Raw genomic sequence first — 23,949 nt, 5'->3', positions numbered from 1 at the left:
TGTGTGTGTGTGTGTGTGTATGGTAGAACATGAAGTTTGTAGGTAAACCCTGGATGATGGGGTGAGTTGTTAGGAACAGGAAGTAAGAGGGCTAGGTGAGGGAGGGACATGGAGTCTGGAAGACAGTATCATTTTATATACTACTTCCTAGCTAGGTCACCTCAAATAAGCCACTTGATCTTTCAGAGCCTCCATTTGCTAGCTGTACATGGGACTAACAATGACTAGGCAGGAAGGACGATGCCAGGTGCATTTAAACCAATAGAGATGCTTTTTAGGTTCATCGCCAGGAGTGATGCCCAGGCTGCTGAAACCTTCCAAGCTCCTCTCAAACTGTTGCTGCATTCATCTGCTCCCCTGGGGTCCAGCTTTGTCTCTGCTACCTGGAACCACTCCTGCAGCCTCCTTGTTTCTCTCTGGCCCTCACATATCCCCTCCCCACAAATTCTCGATTTTTTTCGTATTTATAAAATTTTGTCCATCCTTACATCATCTTCCGTCTCCCAAGAGCCCTGCAAGGGAGAAGGTGATGGACTTCTAAATTCATAGAAACAAAGCAAGGCTCACAGTGGCTTAGGAACATAGTGGGGCTTGACCTTGGCTCTTCTGAGCCCTTTCTGTCAGGCTAAAGCTAGAGGAGTCCAGGAGAGACAGACTAGGAGGGGCGTGGGGGCTGGGACCTGAGAGAGAGAAGGTCACGGACGTTGGGTGGGCTCGGGCACCAGAGGGCAGGGGCCTGCACTTCCCACGATCCGCCGGCAGCAGGCGCTGTGGCGGAGGCGCCCTCAGTACTTAAGAATGGCTCACACTAATATCCCTGGCTGTGTGGAAACAGCATTTTATTAAATGCTTCACACAGATTTGGTATAATAAAGATGAATATATTATATCCTTTGCCTCCCCCAGAGTGAGACCATAATAAGAGAGGGGGAGAAACAATAAACTGAAGCATAAATACAACGTAATGGGACTTGTGGCGAGGTACGCGTGGCCTGTTGGGGCTGCCACAAAGCGACCATGCGCTAGGACTTGGTACCTGGTCGCCGGAGAGCCTGACTCCAGTCCCTCCCCGCCCACCCGGAGGTTCCTAGGCTTATGCTTCCATTCCGCTCCCCAACAGCCAACCCCTCCTCCAGCTAGGGATCCGACCCCAGCGAGGTGCCCCTGGAGAGAGAGGAATAGTGGGGGAATTATCTGCTTCTGCTTCTTCTCCCTCTTGGTCCAGGACTGTCCCAAAATAGGCCCCACAGAATAGCCAGACTAGGACAGACTCCAAAGAGCACAAGTCCAGAAGGGATTTGAATTCGACCCAGCCGCTGCCGCCTCCCTAGGGGCTCGCCTGTAACTTAGGTTCCTCCTTGGTCTCACTTCCGTCCTTCTTTAGGCGCCGCCGAAATCGTTAGCCCGAAAATAAAATTTTCAAACCTTTCCCAGAGCCAGGAGGGCCAGGGGACAAATGCTTGAGAATTCAACCCAACTCCTCTGGGCTTAGTTGGGTCCAAGGCAAGACTGCAAGGCTTAAAGTGTAGAGGCTTCTAACTGGATCTGGGTTCGAATGCCCCTTGTGAGGCTGATTAGAGCGATGAGACCTTCACGTGTTTCTTCTTCTGCAAAATAGAGACGGTGAGAACTGGAGAGAAGGAGTCGAATGCCTGGCACCTCATCGGCTGTTTACAAAAAGAAGAAGAAAAGATAAATGAAGAAAGAAAAACAAGTAGCAGCTACCAATTGCTCTCTAAATGTTCTTTTAAATAAATAGTCATTTCAGACCTAGAATTTCCTTGAATCTCACTTGCTCCTTAAGCCCCAAGGCAGGTAAGATTTTATATATATATATATATATCTTAGTTGGTAGAGTGCTTGCCTCGAATGTGCAAGGCCCTGGGTTCAATCCTCAGCACCACCACCAAAAAAAAAAAAAAAAAGTAAAAGGCTTAGGCTCCCGTCACCCTTCCCTAAGTCTCCTGCCCTTTGCTACCATCAAGGCAAAGAGGTTAAAAGAACTTACCAAAATCTTACAGCCGGCCAGCAGCGGAGCAGTGTGAGGTCAAAGTGCCATCACTCCACCTCATCTGCATCTCCACAGACACCTGAGCTGCCCTGCTGAGCCTCTAGGAATCCCGGGATGGAGATTTGGCTGTCAAACCGGAGCCAACAGCGCCAGAGTAAATCCAGACTTCCCCAGGGGCCGTGGCTGCGGCCGCCCTACCTCTCCAAACGAAGAAAAACGAATAAGAAATGTGTAGAGGCGGAGGGAAGATGAAGAGGATGAGCCATAAACAAAAGGAGGAAAATTGGGGCAGAGGGCAGAGGGGAGCTGCTTCCCTGGTGTCTTCGGGTCGGGCAGCGCAACATACCTGAAGACCCGCTAGGGGCCTCCTTGCGCCTGCCCTGGACTGGAGAGCCTGCGGAGCCTGTGCGAGCGTATTGGTCCGAGACTCACCGAGGTGAGGGAGGTTGTGTGGGTAAAGGAGTCAGAGGCCGAATACAGGGTTAGGTTGACCTAGTAGAAATGAAGGGCGTGGACAGGAACTAGAGAAATTGGAGGGGTTGTTGGAAATGAGATGGGATGAGTGCGATCCCTCAAGATTAGGAACCCACTGACACATGGGAAGCACCAAAGGGAACTAGCTGGTATTGCTCAAACGAAATAAGGCTTCACTCTTCTTTCTTACATGCCCAGCAGCCTAGGACTCCCTTCCCGCACCGAGGTGAATGCTGAGGCCCGGGACAAAACAGATGCTTGAGGCGCATCCAAACTTGGACCCCCGGCCTGGGAGAGGTGGGAACAGAGGCCAGGAGACCCGGCGGTCCAGAGCCGGTGGAGGGCCCTGAGGTTTACTTGGCGCCTCACTTCCATAGCAAAGAAAATCCCTCACTGGACGAATTCCCCAAGGATACTGGATCCAAGCACAGGACCAAAACTGTCTTGCCACTTTGCTTCGAGGCTCGCAGCCCATGTTCCTGGTGTGGTTGGGTAGTTTGGCTGCCAGACTTTCTGCAGGTCAGCCACTCATATCTCCTCTTTGCCCTATTCTGGCCTCGGTCCTGCCGCTGGGCTGACCTGCAGTCTGCCTCTGACGGTTGGATCAGGGATGCCAAGGCTCTTGGAACTCAGCCTGGGCATAACCTAGGATACCAAGCAGTAGGGAGCCCCCTTCCTCTAGTGCATTAGTGGCCCCCTGGGCTCTGTCGGGACTTGTGGGGCTGCACGAACTGCCTCGGGTCTAAAGCAATGAGCCCCTGGGCCGCTCCTGAATTATTCACATGCTGTTTATTATGAGAAGCCTGACTCAGGCCTTTCTTGCCCCCCACCTCTTCCATTTCCTGGACTCTCCCCCTTGGTCCCTGTGTCTTTCCACCAAACCCCGCTGCTGGCCTGTGCTTGGCGCCTTCCCAAAGGCTATGAGACCTCTATGGAATGGAGGATGCTGACTATCATTAGTGATTTTGCTCTGTTCTTGGAGTTCTTGGGCCCACTGGATTAGTAGAGAGAACTGTCAGCTCTGAAGCAGCCAGAGAGGAACCATCCATAAGGGCCTGACACAGACTCTCTCAAGGACTCCTCCAAGCCCTACAGCTATCCCAAGAGCCCACCAATCACTGCCCCAAGCCTGCAAACCCACTAGGGTGTACAAGGGACCATGGATTTCATCTGGACCCCAGCAGGCAACAGAGGGAAAAGGTATGGTGACACTCCAGCTCCCTTCTGGGCTGACACCTCTGGGCTCTTGCTTGACTATTCCCCCTTGCCTCCAAAATGGTTCCTGCTTCCCCACCTATTCAAATGCTTCTGGTTTTTCCAAGTTCCACTCAAATGTTACCTCCAGTGGAAACAGAACTAGCCCCTCTCTCCACACACTTAGCTTCCTTTACCCTCTTGACAGACCCCCTGGACTATTGGGGGTGGAATGGTGTCTGTTTCTTGCTAATCCTACCACTCCCCATCTTTAGTCTGTTCTTCCTCTCTACTTCTGGTTTTCAAAACAAAACAAAAATCAGTGTGAACAAAATTCATTCCTAAATCAGATCACACCACCACAGCTGGATCTGGAACCCAGCACTCCACTCCCAGCCAAAAATCATTAAAGAAGAGGTCTCTGCCCCTCTGTACATTGGAGGTGTAAGCAGCAGGGTGCCTCACACATCTGCTCACAGCTGGCAAAAAAAAATGATGCACCTACCCTTCCCTTGTATCCCTAGTCCTCATTCCGAATAGGCTGAGAGCCCTGCCTGGTTCTCTCTTTGTCTCTTATTAATTTAGTTTATACATTCAGCAAGTGCTTGGGAAAGACATTGGTATATGCCATCCTGGCATAGGGGCATAGAGAGGAAATTCAATTTTCATCCTCCCTAAGTAAGTTCACAGCCAAATGGAGAGAGAGAGGAAGAAGGGAAGATGGACAAATCCAACATGTTCCTAGCAACGTGATAGTGGCCCCGAAGGGGTGTGCTGAGGAGCTGGACAGGGCAGGGAAGGTTTCTCCAAGGAAATGAATTGGGCATTAAGCACAGGGCAAGAGGTATCAGGAAGAGACATTTCTGGCTTTGGGATAAAGGGGGCAAAGGCTTGGGACTAAAATAGAAGACTATTCTGGTGGTCGCATAGCATGGGCACCCAGGACTTGAGTAACCTCCTGGTAAGTCTTCCCATACCTGCCTATTTCTGTCACTCTATTATCAGGTTATACCCTTCATACTTCCAAAGAACAGTCAGCTCCTCCCATCATATAGGACTGAAGTTCCCAGAAGAAGCTTCTTATGTGGGTAGCCACCTAGACATTAGGTTCTGAAGGAACTCAGTTCACAAAAGAAGTAGGGAGGAAAGGAGCAGGGAATGGGGTGCTCTTCAAAGGAATGGCCAGCCCTCAGACCCTGCCCCTGCCTCACCTCACCAGAGGTCCTGAAAGCTAAGCTTAGCTAGAGAAAGCCTGGCAATTTCAGAAGCCAGCTTGGAACCCAGACTGAATTTTGGAGCAGCTGGCTCCCCTCCCCAGGCCTGGGAGGAGACAACTTCCCATTCCCCACTGGCCTGATTCTGGCCTTTACCTTTTCTGCATTTCCAACACTTTTGAGACTCTAGTGTGTTATGTAATATTAGCCCCAGAAAAATATGCCCATCAGGGCTCACATATGAATTTTATACACAATTTCTGGGGTTTACAGAACTCCTGAAGCCCATTCAAAAAGCTCTTGTGGATCTCTGATTAAGAACCTCATAGTTCAGGGATTAAGGGCACAGACTTGAGTCTAAAAAAAAAAGTTTTCCAGTCCTTATCACTTCAAAACAAGCTGTGTGACGATGGGTTACTGAACTTCTCTGGGCCCCAGAGAACTTCTCTGGGCTCCTGCTTATGTGTAAAATAGGGGTAATAGCAGTAGCTACCTCAAAGGTTGTAATAAATGAAATAAATAAAACAGCCTGGATTCAGGGCTTATGGTATTTATTGCCATAGTTATTACAGTTGTAGCTACAGATAGTACCCTGGGCCGAATGTAAGGACTACTGGGCAGTCCTGGCTCAGTCAGGATAACAGGAGGCCACCTAATCTGTGCTAATTCTATAGCACAGAAAGCACTTTCTGAATTCCATATGGAGTGTCAAGAGTAGCAAGTCTACATGAGAAAATGTGACCCAGAGCAATGCTCAAGTTGACTTGTTTTAAGTGGAGTCAGGCTCTTTCCTTCAGAAGGAATTCTGGCTTAAGGGTGGTACTTACACAAAGAACCTGGAAATGAATGGGGCCACCCAAACAATATAGACTGATGGATCAGATGGAGCCCCAGGGGTATAAGTGAATTTCTCTCCTGTGCTAAGGAATTATTCATTTTGTTTGGGTCCCCTTATCATGGCCATTTGTGAATGAATGCTCTTTCTTTTCTTTTTGTCCAGAATCTTCCTTAAACTGGGAAGGGGGCAGACAGATTTGGGGTAGAATGTTCCCTGCCCCTTCCACTAGAGATGAAATAAGGCCAGACCCTGGCCTTATAGGAAGTAAAGGAGACTTCAAGAGTCAGAATATGCTGCTGGGCATGGTGGCTCATGCCTGTAATCCCAGCGACTTCGGGGGGGTGGGGGCTGAGGCTAGCCTCAGCAAGGAAGTGAAGCTCTAAGCAACTTAGGAAGACCCTGTCTAAAAATAAGAAATAAAAAAGAGCTGGGATGTAGCTCAGTGGTAAAATGCCTCTGGGTTAAATCCCCAGTACAAAAAAAAGAAAGAAAGAAAGAAAAAAGAAAGCCTCTATCCCATTTAAAAAAAGGTCAGGATATGGTGTACAACTGGCTCTGAAAATGAGCACCTCCTCTGTGGAGCAGACTCTGGGGATCAGTTTCTTACAGCTCCAGGTAAAAAGACAATGTCCCAGTTGGCTAGGGGAGGGGGAAACTCTAAGTGTCTTCTTTTCCTTAGCAGAAAGTTGGGCAGAAAGACTAGAGTCTAGAAAGTGATGGTTGGGTTCCTTCCAACCAACCTCCATTCCCCTACTGGTTAGTTCTCTTTTAGAGTCTCACAGTCTTGGCCCAAGTCATTCCCCAGCCATCTGAACCCTGTTTGCTTGATGGAAACTTATTCAACCAATAACAGTTGTCCTTCAGTCTGGGATGGATGGAATCATCAAACTCAAGGATTTCAGTCTGGTGGCAGAGAGGAGGGAGTCCAATCCCAAACCCAAAATACACCTCACTGCTCTGCAAGAAGGGTGAGGGAGGCCAGAGAATTTGGACTCTTAGAAGTCCAGAAAGTCTTAGCTGGGCACACACTGGGGCTTTAGGCGTGGAGATAGGGTAGAACCACAGGGTGGGGAAAAGGTTGCTGGGACCGTTAGGTTGATTTTCCAAGGTGGCCTGGATGAGGAGACCTGGGAAAATAAATTGAAACAACAAAGAACTAGGTGGAACCCCTAAATATGCAGAGCTCCTGAACATGTTTAGCCAAGAGGCCAACTGATTAGGTGGATGAACCAAAGGTAGCAGGGCTGGGTAGCCCAGGGAAGGAGACATTTGGTGAAGGTGGGTGGAGGTGATACATCAAAGGATGGTGTAATGTAGTCCCCACTCTGACATAGTGTGGCTAAAAACTAAAGGTCCCAGGGAACAAGACTCTCATGCTCCTCAGTTCACATTGCACCCCTTCCTAGAAGTCTCTCCATAATCCTGAACTCCACTGGTCTTTGGGGACTGGGAGATGGGCAATAGCAGCTGCTGGGCTTTTCCCTAAGGCATAGTCCTTCTGTCCAGTATCAGTTGCAGAGAATAAAGTAACAGGAAAGGAAAGAGGGCAGGTATGGGAGGATACCCTCACCTTAGGATAGAACTCAAAGTTCCCAGTCCCAGATCTGGAGAGATCTCTCTGATATGGAGTTTGACTGAGGTTCTGGTCAGGAAGTTGAGGTTATGGTAGGAAAGGGATGAGATGGGATTCTAAATGCGGTAAGTGAAAGGAGAGGGCAGACCTATCTTGCCCTCCCCCTTCCAAATCTTCCCCTTCTCTCTTCTGTTCTTCACCAGTTCCTAGACTCTGACTCTACTATTTCTAGGCCCAGAATCTCCTTGTGGCTTTCAGGGTAGCAGGGATGCCTCAGAAACAGGCATGGCCCAGGAAAGGATCTGCAGCTCTGTGAGATCTGAAATCCCTCTTTACACCATTTCTTCCTCTGAGCACCTGTCCTTCCTCCAAAGTCCAGTGCAAAGGTGGGGAAGGAAGCATCAAGCTCCTTCCAACATTCTCAGGCATGCTCCAGGTCAGCACTAGGACCCCACAGGAGAATTCGGTCTCCCTAATCCATCCCTATTACTCCAGAGAGCTGCAAGTCATGACTCCAAACACAACTAACTGTGAGATAAACCAATCTCTGGTGTTCAGCTGCTTCTCCACTGGAGGCAGGGAGAGAATCTGCTCTCTGTTCCATAGCCCAGGTCAGTCCACTCCCTCTCCAGGGCAGGTATGAGGGGAAAGAAGTTCCATTTTTCTTATTCCAACAACCTCTGCCCTAGGCCTTGAGCCCTCAAACTGGCCTCTCTGGTCCCTCCTCTGGTTCAAGCTTAAGCTTTCCAACCACACTAACCACACTACCCGCACTACAAACAAAACCGGTAGAGTCTGTGCCTCTGTGTGTGAGCAGGGAGAACTTCCCTTGGCTCCAACTCTCTCTTCCTCCCCTTTCTCCAAGGGCAGAAATGGAAAATTAGGGGCAGACACAAACCAATTAGATGGGGTAGCAAGAGAGAAGAGGGCCTGAGGGCACAGCCCCATTGTTGTGCTTCAGGGAAATGAAACACATAGCTGAGGTTCAAACCCACTAACATGCCCACAGGTTCACATAGGTTTACACAAATATACACATGGAGAACCACACACAAATACGCATATTCAAAAACATAAACACCTTCAAGTAACGATACACACAAAATGCCCATCTAATATTCACAGATTCCAGGCCATAGGGCTCCCCAGCGGTCAGCCTAACTGGAACCCCAGCCTCCCTGCGAGTTTCTGAGAGCCCAGCCCCAACCCTAGCCCGGCCCCCTACGGGCCCCCGCCCAGCATCCAGAACAGCTGGAGTCCGCCGGCAGTACACACAAGCCCAGCGCTGGGCTGGGCGGGGCCCGCAACGGGCCCCGGCCGGGCCGGGGCAGAGCAGCGGAGAAGCCCCAAGCCCGCCCCAGGAACTCCGGCACTCGGCCCGTTTGCCCATCAGACGCCTATCATCAAAAGAGTCGTACCCTAGCCGGCCGGAGAGCCAGTCGCAGACCAGGCAAAGAGTGTGCAAGATTGCCGGAGGAGGTAGGGTGGCCGCTTTGGTCTCAGGCCGGGGTAGAGGCGCTCACAGCACCAACAACTCCTCCCTCCGCCTCTTGGCATGGGGAAGGCTGAGCCCTCTGACTGGCCCCCTCCCCCAACCGCTGGAATCTCCACCCCTGTCCCGCGTTGCCCACCCAGGGCTGTGAAGCTGGCTCTGACCTCCTGCGCGCCAGTCCAGGAGGGCTTCAGGTTCCCTTTCTCCAAGCACACGGCCCAGAGCTGGGGGTGAGGGACAAGGATCCGGGAATGGGGCTCTAGGTTCTTGATTTCGGCTTGGCAAAGTCCACAGTGGGCGAAACCGGGCCCACCCGGACTCCTGTTCTTACCTGACCCGCGCCGCGGCTGCGTCCCTCCCTTGTTGGGGCTCCCGCCACCCTTCCGGACTCCAAATCCCGGGTTGGAGAGCCTGAGACCTCAGGACTGGCGCTGCCACCACAACCAGGCCTGCGGGAGGCGGGTGCGCTCGGAGCTCGGCTCTCAGTTTGGGGTGGGGGCGGTGGCTTTTCAGTCGCCCGAGGTTCGGGTGCAATAAAGGCGCCGCTAATGTAATTTACAAACAGCTCGGGCCGAGCGCGGCGCAGCGCCCGGACTGACAGGCGCATTAGGCAGGCTAATTCCAGCCGGCTCCTCCTACCCCCGGCACGCTAATTAATGAGCTTCCCAACTTAGAGCCGCCTGCATTGGACAGAGAGAGAGAGAGAGAGAGAGAGAGAGAGAGAGAGAGAGGGCGAGGGAGAGGTAGAGAAGGAGAGAGACGGGGGGGAGCAGAGAGGAGAGAAGAGAGGGAGGGAGGGAGGGAGAGAGGACAGGGAGAGAGAACAGAGAGAAAGAAGAGAGGAGAAAGACTGGGAGAAAGCAAAGAGAAAGAGAAGTGCCGTGAAGCTGCAGATAATTGATTACTCCTCGATCAAGGCTAACTTGTTAGCAATAGTCAATTGCCTCGTCTTTCCGCCTCCCCTCGCAGTCCGGGATCGGCGCCCTTGCCTCGGTTTTTCCAACTGCCGCCGCCAGGACCCGGGGCCAGGAGCCGCCGCGGAGCCACCTGATACCTTTAAATAGCACCGGGGCTGGCGAAACTGGAGCCCCGCGCTGCGCGCCCCGGCTCCGGCCCCGGATTGCTGGAACCCCAGGCAGCAGCGGCGGCTGTGGCGGCGCCCGCGTCAGCGCTCTACTTCGTGGGCCCCGCGCGTCTAAGCTTGCCTCAGCCACCGCACTAATCAGTCCGGTGCCCTGTCCGCGCCCTGCCTGGCGCGGCCTCCTTGCTCGCACCGCCCGGCGCCCAAGCTGCCCGCGGGCTGGGTCCCAGCGGCCGGAGCCGCCCCGGCGGGGCCCCCAAACGAGGCCGAGATGACTTCCAAGGAGGACGGCAAGGCGGTGCCAGGGGAGGAGCGGCGGCGCAGCCCGCTAGACCACCTGCCACCGCCCGCCAACTCCAACAAGCCGCTGACGCCATTCAGTATCGAGGACATCCTCAATAAGCCGTCTGTGCGGAGAAGTTACTCGCTGTGCGGGGCGGCGCACCTGCTGGCCGCCACGGACAAGCACGCGCCGGGCGGCTTGCCCCTGGCGGACCGCCCTCGCTACTCTCGCAGACCTCGCCGCTGTGCGCGCTGGAGGTGCTCGCAAGCAAGACGTTTAAGGGGCTCGAGGTCAGCGTCCTGCAGGCAGCGGAAGGTAAGAGCCTCCGCTAGGTTTCCCTTTGCCCAATGCCTCACGCTTCTGTTTTGTGCCCTATGCCTCTGCCCACTTCTTCCCGCGCCGGTCGCCAGGGCCCTCCAGCCCGAGTCGCTGCCGCTGGGAGTGGTGATAGGTGGGACAGAACCCAATCCCTATTTCCTATAGACCTCTGGGTAGGCCAGAGTCCGGGTGATCTGAGTAGTGTGGTGGGAACCCAGTCTGCATGCTCTGCTCTGCTCGGCTCCCTCTGGTTCCCAGATTCCCAGTGGCCTGGCGCTCCTAGCCCTACACACTTCTGGGTGGGGAATCAAGAAAACCTTTTGCTGCGATTTTCTGGGTAACATAGTATCAGGCGGCGGTTGGGAAGCAATAGGGGAACCAACACCGTGTTGACACTATGATCCCAGAGTCCCTATCTGGGTTCCTCTGGCTTGCAGAGACTTTGAATCTTTCAAACCAAGCCTTAGGTGGCAGGCAGAAACCAAAACAAATTTTCTTAGCGATTTCAAGGAGACCAGAGACAGGAGGTTTGTGACAATTCAGGCTTGCTCTGGTGTGAGAAGCTGAGTCAAATAGGGAAGGGAAATGAGGATAGACTGCAGGCCCTGATGGGCCTGTGTGGTGTGGGGAGTTAAAGGGTGAGAGCTAGGGTGGGTTCTCCACTCTCCCGATGGGAGCCTATACTGTCATTTCTTTCCAGATGGGATGACCATCTTTGGGCAGCGGCAGACCCCCAAGAAGCGCGAAAGTCCCGCACAGCCTTCACCAATCACCAGATTTACGAGTTGGAAAAGCGCTTCCTATACCAGAAGTACCTGTCCCCAGCAGATCGCGACCAAATCGCGCAGCAGTTGGGCCTCACCAACGCACAGGTCATCACCTGGTTCCAGAATCGGCGTGACAAGCTCAAGCGGGATCTGGAGGAGATGAAGGCCGACGTGGAGTCCGCCAAGAAACTGGGCCCCAGCAGGCAGATGGACATCGTGGCGCTGGCAGAACTCGAGCAGAACTCGGAGGCCGCTAGCGGCGGTGGCGGTGGCTGTGGCAGGGCCAAGTCGAGGCCGGGTTCTCCTGCACTCCCCCCAGGCACCCCGCAGGCCCCGGGCGCCGGGCCCTTGCAGCTCTCGCCCGCCTCTCCGCTCATGGACCAGAGGACCAGCAGCCAGGACTGCTCGGAGGATGAGGAAGACGAAGAGATCGACGTGGACGATTGCACGGCGCCTTGTGTCTTTTGCCGCCCTGGGCCCCAAGCGCCCGCACACCCGCCGCCTCCCGGACCCGACCGCCGAGGGGAGCTGGGACCTCCTCTGCAACTCCCGCCTCCTCCCATGTCCCAGGGCCCGGACTCGGCTCCCAGCAGCCGCCTCTTCCCACCCGGGCTGGCCGCCGGGCGGGCTGCTATACAGGGCTTCCGCCGCTCCGGGAGCCCTCGCCGTGCAATTCTGTATGGCTTCTGTATAAATATTTAAACCTATATAGCAGGTTCTTCCCACCGCAGCCTGGTTTTTTCGTTTCTTTTATTTTTTTTAATCTCAGAGATCTCGATGTTTTTCAAAGCTCTCGGGCTGCTGGGTTGGCTAAGGGCGAGGCAGAATCCAGAACACTAACCCGCGGTCTAGAGAAGAGGGTAGCTCAGGCTGTTTTGATTTTTCTCTGCATGTGGCGAATGCACCAGCCAGCTCCCTCTCACCTCCCTCAGCCATTTGCAGTTGACTTCTTTTATTTCCTTCTGCCTTTCCCCCCCCCCCCGTGGGAAGGGGGTAAGGGAGGCAGCTGGGTCCTGACTTGCAAGTTTCTAAATCGATTTTACCTCCCCCGACCCCCGCGAGAGAAGTCTGTTTTCGATGACATTTCTGCCTCCCAATACCCACTTATGCTATTTTTAAGATTCCTCTTTCCCTCTAGCATTTTTCTGGGACAGATTGCTGGAGTCCAGCTCTTAGGGACAAAATAGGGGGACATCCAACCAATAATCAACCATCGAAAACAGAACCCAAAGCCCTAGAATTATTTTTTACTCTTTTTAGAATTTTTTTTGCATGTGACAGAGACAGAGAGGAGGCCGACCCAAGCCCTCACCCCCACTTCCTCTGCAGCTCTGAATCTGTCTTGCCATCTCCAACACCCTGCTCCCACCTCCACTTGGCCAGACAAGGATGGCTCATTGAGCGTGGGTCGCGCGTGCTCCTCCCCTGCTCCTGCCCTGCCATCTCCTCTGCGGACTGTTCCCAAGGCCTCTTTCTCCGATAAATAAAGTCTTTGCCATTTTACTAGAACCGGCGGTGAGCTTGTCTGAGTGAGTGGGCCCGACCGGGGAAGCACGGCAGGCTAAACTTCTAGTCGTGGCTCCTCACCGGCCACCCCAGCCATGGAGATCTTGGGGAGTTTCTAGGCAAGCATGAGATCGCGCGGTTAGAAGGAAGCATTGGGAGGAGGTGCTTCTTGTCCATAACACGCATTAACTACTAAATGGGTGGAGGGGAGAAACGGGCTTCGAAAGGTCGGGGTAAAAAGCAAGACATGTGATACTGGGGAAAAACGGGAATGAAAGTGGGAGGCGTCACGGCACAAAACTAATTGTGTTGGGCCAAAGATTAGAAGAGAGACTTGTTTTGCCCCCTCCTCCCATATTCTACCTGGGCTCCCGGAGACACTGGCTAAGTCCAAAGTGCTCTGGAAGGTGTCATTCAGTACCACATCAAGGTGGAGCCTGGGGGCTCTCAACTTTTGCTCCCTCCCCAGGCCTCATCCTTGGAGAGTAGGAATAAAAAAGAATGAGTCTGAAAGCAACAAGGGTGGGCTGAATTGCACACAAGGGCCCTGGGGGATGTGAGCCCGAAGTGGGAGCTAAGGTAAATTTCTGGGCCCAGAACTTGGTTGGGAGCAGAGTCATGAATCTTGCAGGGACTCTTTGAGGTTTGTGGTGACTTAACAGTGGTTGGGACTTCGCTTTCACTTTCCCGGATTGAGAGGATTTCTCTCTTGGCTTTTGTTGTCTCTGGGCTGGCGAGTGGCTACTGTCACTAAAGTCGGGTCCCGCCCCGGGCTGCTCGGCTCTCTTTCTCCTCAAAATTGATGTGAGAAATTCGCATCTGGTCTCGGGCAGACGATGCCCCCCCCCAGTCAGGAACGTGCGTGTCCAGGAGGAAAACTAAGAGACAGCCAGAAACGGGGGGGGGGAGAAAGAAAAGAAGAAGAAGGAAGAAAGAAAGAAAGAAAGAAAGAAAGAAAGAAAGAAAGAAAGAAAGAAAGAAAGAAAGAAAGAAAAAGAGAGAAAGACACTCCAGAAGCAGAGCGAGAAGGTGGACAGCCAAGGAAAGGGAGGAGAGTGGAAAAGAAGAAAATTTACAGACCTAGAAAGAGAAACGGAGACAGAGATAGGGAGAAAAAGATAGTGTAGGTAGAGGGGAGAGAAGAGAGGAGAGGGACCAGAGAAGGAGGCGGCCGGGCAGTCGCGCGGGCGTTAGGTCGGTTCCTCCCTGGCGACATAAATCGCCCTCTCTCAGGATGGATGGGTCTGTAATTCGGAGCGCGGACCATGAAGGCCGGGACGAATGGGCCCGGGGCGGCCGCTGACAGGCGACAATAGCCGGACCCAGCCCCCCGCGGCTCCCGGTGCGGGCACGGCCGCGGCCCTCCACAGCCCAGAGCGCGCCGGCGCTGGCGATCATATGGTTTTTGAATTTTCTTCACAATTTGTAGACAATTTGATGGATTAGGTCCCCGCGCGCGCCTCCCCGGCACAAAGGCGGCGCAGGGACCGCGGCGCGGCGGTCACCCGGGCATCTGCGCCCGCCGTGCGCACCCCCCCTCGCCCAGCCCCCGCCCCGCGCCCGGAGCCCCGGGCCGCCCGCCCAACACGCCCAAGAATCCCAATGAAGCGGCCCTGGCACCTCCGGCCGCTCGCTTCTTCGCGGCCCTGGGCTGGGCCCTGCTGGGTCCCTTCGGTCTGGGGGCGGTGGCCCCGGGGCTGAGTCCGCCCGAGCTGCGGCGCCCGCAGGGCGCGCAGCTAAGCAGGCGCTTCGGGGCTGAGGAGAAACGGGGCCATTTATCCGCCCATCTAGTTAAAGCGGGTTATTTGTTTGCTTCTCCGGCCTCCCCCTCCCTTCCCCTTCTGCCTTTTATTCTTTTGTCTCTAAATGGATTTAATGAGCCTGAAAAACATGACAATTGAATATAACCAAGAAATAAAAAATAACGAGGGAGGAAGGAAGGAGGAAAAGAAAGAGGGAAAGAAGAAAGGAGAAGGATTAATAAAGTAAAGAGAAAAATCAATTCAATTCAGCAAATGTTTATTGTGTGCAGGTGGCTGGGGAATTGAAATGAATCAGATTCCGTTCCTGCCTTCAAGGAGCTCCCACTCTAACGGGCAAGCCCGCAAGCACCTCAGACGCTAATAGCAGACCCTGGCCATGGGGCAGGGAAGTGCCTCTTGCAAAATGCAGAGAGATGACTTCGGGCTCCACGGTAGTGATGGTGGCTTCACGGTAGTGATGGTGGTTTCACGGAGGAGGAGGTGGCATGGGACCCAGGCCTTGAAAGACATAAATAATTCGTTGTTTCTATAGGCTAGAAAGGACGGCAAGCCCAAGTAAGGACTGGACAGTCGGAAGGGAAGGAGGAGAGGGGTGTTCCTGAGAGCCTTAGGCTAAACCCTAGCGGAGGAGGACTGGGGAGAGCCTCAGGCTGTGTCTCGAAAAATTTGGAAAGTGGAGCTAAGCCACTCCTCAATCACGTTGGCTGTACAAAATTCGATGCCTCCCCTGGGTTGCTGGTGGGCTCCTGGAGCTCCACCGACCATGCACACGGTTGTTAAGGCCAGGCGGAGCCCGCAGTTTGGGGCTCATCTTAAGGCCCCACAGCGCAGAAAGCAGTGGGGAAGTCGGCGATCGTGGTTAAGGGCTGAGGGACTTGGAACCAGGCAAGGAACTGGAATCCAGGGAGGCCTGAACTCTAGCCCACCGGCGCCTTAGCTCTCCCAGTTCTGATGAAGTCTGACATCCGTTCGCGCGGTCCAGGGGCTTTCAGATGGCCTTGACCGAACCTATGATGACAGAAGGTTTGGAACTCCAGGTGTCAAACCTGAGCCTCTTGGAAGGTGCCTGCTGGGCCTGTCGTGGTTCGGCTGTGTGTGGTGTGTGCACACAGGAGTGGGCTCCGTGGGATCGGGGCTTATATATTGCCTGTCTGTTTCTTTTGCATGTCTGAGTGTGCCGTGGATCTTGTGAGGGACTGTGAGGCCCACGGCCACTCTCTGGGCCAATTTCGTTAAGGCTCGGCCCTTTGCCGAGTTCCGTCATCGCCTGGGGTCATTACCGACCGGTTCCCTCAGAAATCTGGCCTCTCTGCGGACCCACTTTCGGTTCCTGGCTGCCAGGGGAGAAGGCTAGGCTTTGTCTCTCCTTTCCCCACTGGGACCCGGGCCTCAGCGCGGCTTGCCAAGTCTCAGGATGCGGTTAGTTTCTGCTCTCCTGTCCGTGCTCGGACCGGCCGAGCCGCAGGGCGCGTTCTGGCTAGTTCTGCTTTCCCTGCTCTGGCTTCCCGGCTCGGCGGGCTAGCGGGCGGCGCAGGGTGAGGCCGGGAGGCGCAGTTCCTTATTTTATGAGGTGTCGGGCCAGTGTCAGACGCAGCTCCGATAAGTAATACTCCAGTCTGAGGGACCAGAACGTGGTAATTAATCCCAAAGACTTAAGTGTATTTTAGTTCAGGAGAAAAAAAAATCACTAATTCAATCGTCCGGAAAATTGAAGTTTGATGCATGAGTCCCCCCTGAAAGGGACGGGCTGGGGCCCCACACGCCTCCCCTCCGCCCCTGCCCATCACCGCCGGGTCCCCCTCCTCCCCACCCTTCTGAGCCGCTGGGTCCAGGAAAGTCCACCTGCCCCGCCCTGCGTGTTCCCAACCTCCAGAACCCAGCGGCACCTGGGCTTTGCTCTCCACCCCCAACAAACAGCCCTTCTTTCTTGAGGGCCAGAAAACAGTTTGTGCTGACAATACACAAGCTCCCCAAATGCATGGAGGGAGAATAAGAGAGTTCCAGAGATGTAAAAGGAGCAGCCAGATAAAGGGTCAGGGTGGGTAAGACCAGGGGCTGAAAGGCATGTGGGAAAAGGGACAGGGAAGCCTGAGTGAGCTGGGTGATGAGGATCAAAGGGTAGGATGCCGCTGTTGTAAAATGGAGAAATACAGTGGCTTCCAGTTGTGTGTGTGTGTGAGGGGGGGGAGAACTGGATAAACTGGGTAGTGGTGATTGGGCTGTACAGGTGAGGTGTTGTGTGGTGGATGGGTCCATCTATACTGTGCCATGTGCTGGAATGGGGGTCTGAAGCAGACTTTGGCAGGCCTAAGAGCATGGCCTCTGGGTGTGTCCATAGGCCCAGTTTCCCAAAGGACAGGTTCTTGGGACTGAAGTTAAGGAAGATGAGGGTTCCTGGGCTTTATGGCATGTGCATGTGAAAGAACAATACCCTGAAGAAAGGAGAAGTCCCATCTCAACGTTTTCCTTGGGGTCCCACCTCTGTATCAGCTGCCCTCAGCAACTCATTCTTCTTTTTTTCCACTGCTGCCAGTCCTGGGAGAGTCTTGAAACTGAGTGAGTGTGTTTGGTGAGCAGTGTAGGGACCAACAAGAATGTGTTCCTGAGTATGCCACTGAGTGTGTGCAGTTGAGAGACTGAGCATGTGCCAGTGATTGATGGAAACAGAGCATGTGTAACTAGGAATAACTGGGTGTGTTCTGCTGTGTTCTGTGTAACTGATTGTTGCAAACTAGTGCGTGCAACTAGGTGTGACTAAATTTGTGCAATGGAGAGGAAAAGAGTAAAGCTGTCACTGGGGTGGGTATGACCAGTGGGTGAGCAATGCTGGGGTGAGTGATGTGTGCAGGGAGCCACTGTGAGCAGATAATGGGGAGAATGCAGATTGATAGGGAATGGAAGCTACAGCCCGACAACACAGGAATCCTAGCCCTGAACAGCTTGGCCACGCTGGCTACTCAAATTTACATGTACAATGTGGAGGGCAGAGGTGGAAAGCACCTGGCCTGAAGGAAAAGTAGCTCACAAAAGAAGTGAGCAGATGGTAGTATGGGGAACCTTCAGCAGGGATGTGAGTCTACTTTGAGGTCAGCTGAGTCCAGCAAATGAACACTATGAAGGTGCAAGCTGATTCTTTGAAAACAAGTTGGGGAGGAGCTAGTATCCTTTGCTGTGCTGTTGTAGTGGTCTGGCTCCCTTGCTTGCCCCCTCCCATTCAAGTTGGCCTCTAGGTTGAACCTTTGTCTTTGCAGTTGTCTGCAGACCCACCCTTGGCTGCGTCAGTCCTCAAAGGCTCTGCTTCTCCCAGTTCACTCAAGGGAAGCTCCTCCTCTATGGGAAGGGGCCAGCTCCACACAAGATGGGGAGAGTACAAATGGCAATATGCACACGTGTGCATGTGGGATGGGTGGACAATGCTTCCAGCAGGGCTGGGAGTGAATGAATCCTGATCACTTGGAATCTGGTGTATGAGTGCATGCAGAGATCCATTGCTGTGCATTGGTTTAGGCATCTGACCCATGTGTAGTTTGTCCCATGGGGAGCTGGATATTGCACTTTGTGAGTGGGGTGGATGCTATGAAGAAGAAAGATTGATTATCTGTGTGTGTATGTGTCCTGGGACCTGAGCAGATTTAGTTGTCACCACGTGTATACAGGGGTTTGAGATGTAACCATATCTGGGTGTGGATGTGACATTTCAGTATGTGGAATACAGGCATGTCTACCTGAGTGTCTGCACCCTCCACCCCAAATTCAGTAGTCCAAGTCAGGAGCTTTGCAGAAAAAGGGACTCAAGGGCTGGGCATCTCCACTGCCAGGAAATGGGGGCCCTCCTCTTCCTTATCTCCCTCAACATAGAGGCTAGAGTGGGAGACTAGGTAGGAAAGAGATGATCCCTCCCACTTCCCAGAGGCTTTTCAAGGTGAAGTGTTGGGGTCTTCCCTCTTGTGTCTGTGAAGGATCCTATTGATCTGGATGCCTGAGGTTTCACATGAAGGGTAGTCCCACAAAGACACTTGTGCACACAGACACAAAGCCAAGCTACAACATAGGCACACAGTGTTTCACAAACATCCCAGAGTAAGGCAGGCACACAGTTACACAGACCCACAATGCCGAAACCCAGTACACACCTACAGTGACACAGACACATAGGATGCCTGAAACACAGTGCCAATGGCACACACTCGAATTAGACATATAAACCTTTGCTGTTAAACAGATAGACACCATCCTCAGCTCTACAGACAATATAAACACAGGGACACAGGCACAGGCCACAGTTACCAACAGCATACTAGGCACAAGCTTTCTGACATTCTCTGCAAGCACAGGAGTGGGGAGGGAGCTGGCTGTTTGAGGCTGCTTTGGTGGAAATGCCTGCTGGTGTTCTGATGTTCTGAGGGAGTCCAATAGCAGAGAGGGCAGCCAGTAGCAGACAGGAGTGGTGGGGCAGGGAGGCTTTGGCTGTGTGGGGGAGTGCCCAGCCCCTGGCCCAGGAAAAATCCAAATCCCCAACCACCCCAGAAATGCAATCAAAACCGCCTGCAGCCCACCCACCCAGCACAATGGCTCTGGCTGGAGTCGTTATCATTTTTGTTAACTTTTTATCGACTGCTAGATGGCGTGTCAGTAAAGTGTATGATTTGAGATGAAAAATTAGGCAAATTAACCTGAGGGGAGAGCCTGATTGATTACTAAATAGGATCAATTTGAAAGTTTTAGTCCTGGCGTTTCTGCAGAGCCTCTTAATACTTCAAACTTCAATTTTACGGGCGATTGAACTAAGCATGTTTCTGACAAAATTGATGTATGTATTAATTTGCTTTAACTGGGGATTAATTACTCTCCACTGAAAGAATTATATGGAGCTGTTTGCCTGCGATTTGCATATTAATCAAATTCTAGTTGATAATTCCGCTGGTGGGGGGGTTCGGGAGGGGCGGGGCAAAAGGGTGTGAAGGGGTGTTCCCGTGTGTGCTGGTGCCGGTGTGCCGGTGTGTGTGGGGGCTACCTACCCACCCCCTTTGCTCGCTCCCTGCTTAGCTGCCAGTTTAGTGCATTAAAACCAAAGATGCAGAACGAGTTTGCCCGGCTATTTGGCGGGAGCAGAAATTGCCTGTCCGGTTTTATGATCTGCTCAGCCTGAGCAGCCGGGTCCTTAATGTCCCCTGTCAAAGTGTCCGCGATTTAAAGGGAAAATGGCCCCCGTTTTAGCGCAGCACCAAGCTGACAAGGGACGAGACAGGGCGGAGCACCCCCTTAAATGACTCCCCCCAACAACGATCATGGTTTCCAGGTGGCCCCCAGCTCTGGGGACCCTCAGAAACTGATCTATATCCTTGGAGCAGTACAGCTTCTGGGACACTCCAGCTATGGAGCCCCCCCCCACCATCACTCATATGCATGAGGGTACATGCAGGCACAGCAGAGTACCCAAGACACTGTCACTTGAACTGATGCGCAGGAAGCCACCATCTCAGGCACAGACACGGGGGCTATCCAGTCACACTCCTATTCATGTAGACCCCTGCTCTCAGGCCGGTCTGTAGACACAGTCAGCTACTCACATGCACATCCCGATGCATAGAACCACACACAGGCAGGAAGCACACATAGGCACCCAAGTCACGTTCACGCAGCCTCTCAGGCACACGTGGTCACACACTCTCTGATACATGCACATTTTCAGATTCACAGGCAGACCTTGTCCACCTACATATTGAGGCATGGAGTCCCCTCATACAGGATTCTCACTGAACATACCCCCCAGGAACACGAAGCCCCCCTTACCTCTTCCCGGTTCGGCCTGACTTTTTAAGCTAAAGGGGGTGGCACCACCAAATCAACTTTTCCCATCTCCAATTCAAAGGGTAGGAGTGTAATTAAAACCAGATAATTAATGAGACAATATTCCTCTAGCTACATCTTTAATGAACAAACCCCTTCAGGGCAGCCTCTTCTTCTAGGCTCATTAAAGAGAAGAAAGTTGGGTGGCTCGCAGACTTCCCAGTGCGTTAATAACGAACTCGGGGTGGGTGCCTCGGCCCAGGGCGCGGGAGCCACAGCCGCACTCTCTGTCCCTGGCCCCTCTAACTTTGTCCCTTTGTCCGAATGACCTCCTTACCAGCCTGGTTCAGTCGTCTCCAGCCTCCCCCAGAGGTTCCCAAAGCCTCAGTTCAGTGACCCCTGTTTCCCGGCCTGTGCTTTTTCTGGCTAGCAGTGCACTCAGACAGGGTCAGGCCTCCGAATCCCCCCAACCTCCGCCCTCAGCCGGGCTGGTAGTCTGGCTGGCTCTGTGAAAGGGAAATGGAGGAAAGGTAGAGGCCATAGTCTCTTTTCCTCTGAACCTCAGTGACCTAGTTGGGTAGCCTAGGATTGGCATTTGAGTAGCTGTCCTGGGAATCGGTGGGCTGGGGGGGGGGGAAGGGAAGAAAGATCAACTCATTTTTCCCACGCACCTCCTTGCGCACCCCCAGGAATGCGCACTAACAACCACATGCATGTGCATTCGCGCGCACGTGAGCGTTCACACATGGATACGCCCACTTGTTCGTCCTTACACGCCCACGGTCGGAGGTCCCTGGGACAACTGAGAAAGCCTGGTCTGGACCTTTCCCTTGCCTCCTCAGGTCGTCCTTGGTTCAGGCTCTAGGATGAGAACCTTTTCACATCTCTTACTGGATGTCCACTCTGGAGCGGACAACACAGTGGGAAAGACTGGAAGTCCGCAGTGTACTGGGGAGCAAGGCCCAGGGAACCCGAGTCAGACCCTCGCGGCGTCGGTAGCTCTTGCGGCTGCTCTGGCGGCGGCGCCTGCGTTCGCCTGCGCCGGCTTTTAGGGATGAGTTATGTGGCAATGAGCGAAGTAAATCTGCTTGCGCAAAAGATGCTAATTACTCTTAATAGCCTACCCAGACGCCCCGAGACTGGAAACCCAGAAACGTAAATCTGCTCCCGATAAATATTTTTAATTGTGAAATTTCCTAGAAAGAGGAAGGCTTTGGGTGCGCGGCCCAAGGCACTCAGCTTTGGAGGGAGGGAATCAGCCCCCGCCCCGGAAGCAGGGTCCAGAGTCAGGAACCCGCGCGGGGGCACCGCGAGCAGGCTGAGCGACCTAAGTCGGGCTGGCGGGCGCTGGGTAAAGTTAGTGATGTATCGCATTAATTACCAGCGTGAGCTGCAAATGGTTCGAGGCCCAGGAAAAATTAATGGGAATCCAAATTCTAATTATGTAGCTGTTGTTAAAGAGTTTAACTAGATAGTCACGGAGAAAATTGGATTATGCATAGAAAATATGCAGCCAGCGTGTGCGGGCCGGGGAACGGTCAGGGGACTCGCAGCCAGGCTGTGTTCTGCCCTAGAGGACGTTCCTTTTCTGCCAGGAAGAAGATCCACCTCCCCCCCAGCGTGTAAAGATCTGGGTGTGTGCCTATGGCAGCCGAAGGGTGGGTCTCAGGCTCCGAACATAGGCGGAAGGATGTGGAAGCGTGTTCTTGGATGCGGGAGTGGTCTGGAGATCCAGGCCTTCTGAGTTCCTGGGTCTGGGTAAGCGTTTATGCCCATTTCTCAGACTTTAGATCATTGCTCTGGGTCTCGGCTAATACACCCTGTGCTACTTCTGATAGTCACATAATTGCAACTGGGCACTGTGGGTTTATATTTTTTTCCACTCTCAGTTTAAGGAAATAGCCACCAAACGGAAGCCCAATTACACTCGAAGCCTCGTCATTCACTTTATTAAGGACCCTGGATATGTTTCCATTTTCTCAGGAAATGAGGTCTGATCAAGCAGCACTAATACCTCCGGCCTGGGGGAGCCAGCGAGAACTCCCAGGGGGCGGTCTCCATTTCCCCAGGAGTCCAGGAGGCTGGTAGTGCCAAAGCTGCAAAACGGGTGGGGCACCTTGAGGCTACAGATATCCAACCATTCACTCCTCCCATTTCCTCCCAGAACCTCATATTCGTTTCTACCAGTGCCATTCAATCAAGAGGGTGCTGGGTTCCGAGCTCCGGCAGGATGGCGCGGGTGGCGGTGGACTGGAGGGCTGGGGGACTTTGCTGTCCCAAAGGGAGACATAGAGTCCTTTCAAGTTCTATTTTCTGGCTTCCCTGGAGCTTGCCAACCCGCCCCCACCCCACCCCAAGCCGCTGCCAAGGCCTCTGGAGCTGGGCTAGTGGGCGTTGATCGTCTGGGACGGAACTTCCAGGGTCCCAGTTCCCGCCCCCTTCAATCTCTTACTCCATATTTCTATCTCCCCCTCAATGAGAATGCACTCTGTCCCCGCCACCGTCTATTTTAAGGGAGAGGCTGGCGCATCCAGATCTCACAAGGAGCTCCAGTTCCCTAGGCCTAATCCAGCGCCGTCGCCTGCTGGTCGGATCTCGATTTCCTAGACTACCCGGCGCGGTTAACACTAGTGCTGCTGACCAGCTGGCCACACAGCCACTCCTCTCCAGGTCTTCCGTTCCCTCCGCACGGACCCAGGACTGCACTCAGGGGTGAGGAGGAGAGGGGAGGGATAGGCTAAGTCTCGGGAGATGGGGAGGAGCTAGAGAGTTTGGGGCATCAGAGTCTCTCCAACTGGCAGGTGGTTAGGAGAAGCCAACCTAGTGCCCAAAGGATCTGTACAGGGAAGGCCTCGCACAGAGAAGGGTCCGCGCTTGAGGATGTCCCACGGGGACTAATGGAGGTTATAATTCTGATCTGGAACGAATCTGAGACACATTTAGAGCCCCTTTCCCCTTTCCTCCGCGGGGTGTGTGTGTTGGGGAGGGGGGCGGGTTCCTCAAAGCCAGGGCAAATTCCCCAGCGTCAGGAGATAAGCGCCAAGGGTGTCCAAAGAAGCGATAGAAAGAGCCAGGAATCCACACCTTCGCCAGTAACAAGGGTGGGTCGGTCAAGCCCAGAGCAAGTGTCTCCACACAGACCCACAGATTCTGGGAGAAAAGCAGATGGACATACTCTTCAGAATTTTAATTCCAGGCCAAATTCGGACTCTAAGATTCCGATTTTTTCTCCTAGCTCTCCACAACAGAATCCATAAATTCAGAGAGACAAGAGGACCGATGACACACTGAGACCAAGATCCCCACTCCAGCTCCAGGGACATCCATCTTCTACCTCTGGCAGCTTGTTCGTGCCTTTAGCTCCTTTTTTTTTTTTTTTTTTGCCCTTTCCTAGCCTCTAAAGAACGACGGCTACTTCATAGTCTAGTGTACCCTGTCCTGTTTAGGTGAGGAGGATCCTTAACCCTGGCTCCTTGTTCTTCTAGCTCTTGGGGATCTCCAAGCCAGTCTCAACACCCGCCGGCCTCTTCATAAACCGTGCGCTTTTCGGTGACGCGGGCTTCGAGCGCCACCCAGCGGCATTTGTGGCGACATTCAACAGCAGCAGGCGCCCTTTCAGCTACACTTTTCCTTACCCCCTTTGAA

General features: G+C 53.4%; 2 protein-coding genes and 1 long non-coding RNA gene across 7 annotated transcripts; 2 read left to right on the top strand and 1 right to left on the bottom strand.

Annotated features, from left to right (window-relative positions):
- Nucleotides 1-814: 814 nt before the first annotated feature.
- Nucleotides 815-9,942, bottom strand: LOC308635453 (uncharacterized protein). Of its 4 annotated transcripts, none has more exons than XR_014019195.1 (4): nucleotides 8,723-9,184; nucleotides 2,354-2,503; nucleotides 2,009-2,205; nucleotides 815-1,667 (listed from the first exon to the last, which is right to left on the bottom strand). XR_014019195.1 is itself a non-coding variant. In XM_081269883.1 (4 exons), exons 1-2 carry the CDS (start codon nucleotides 9,401-9,403, stop codon nucleotides 2,369-2,371), a joined length of 411 nt encoding a protein of 136 aa, XP_081126009.1. In that variant the 5' UTR covers nucleotides 9,404-9,942; the 3' UTR covers nucleotides 815-1,667; nucleotides 2,009-2,211; nucleotides 2,358-2,368. The 4 variants fall into 4 exon arrangements, 2 of the variants coding, with proteins under 2 accessions (XP_081126009.1, XP_081126008.1); XM_081269883.1 differs by having other exon boundaries at nucleotides 2,009-2,211; nucleotides 2,358-2,503; nucleotides 9,128-9,942; XM_081269882.1 differs by having other exon boundaries at nucleotides 9,128-9,941.
- Nucleotides 8,650-23,949, top strand: LOC308635454. 2 transcript variants are annotated; one of them, XR_014019197.1, is made up of 4 exons: nucleotides 8,650-8,783; nucleotides 21,900-22,062; nucleotides 23,540-23,650; nucleotides 23,790-23,949. It is a non-coding gene; the product is annotated as an uncharacterized lncRNA (long non-coding RNA). The 2 variants fall into 2 exon arrangements; XR_014019198.1 differs by lacking the exon at nucleotides 8,650-8,783 and adding an exon at nucleotides 15,878-15,933.
- Nucleotides 10,149-15,868, top strand: LOC308635030 (transcription factor LBX1-like; the record flags this gene model as incomplete). The annotated part of the gene is made up of 4 exons (XM_081269304.1): nucleotides 10,149-10,450; nucleotides 11,179-11,922; nucleotides 14,181-14,547; nucleotides 15,752-15,868. The coding sequence occupies 4 exons, from the start codon at nucleotides 10,149-10,151 to the stop codon at nucleotides 15,866-15,868; spliced, it is 1,530 nt and encodes a 509-aa protein (XP_081125430.1).

The sequence above is a fragment of the Spermophilus citellus genome, assembly GCF_964194105.1.
Source record: "Spermophilus citellus genome assembly, chromosome: 16".
NCBI classification, from domain to species: Eukaryota; Metazoa; Chordata; class Mammalia; order Rodentia; family Sciuridae; genus Spermophilus; species Spermophilus citellus.
The sequence above is the reverse complement of the archived record's forward strand: the minus strand, read 5'-3'. Positions and strand labels throughout refer to the sequence as shown.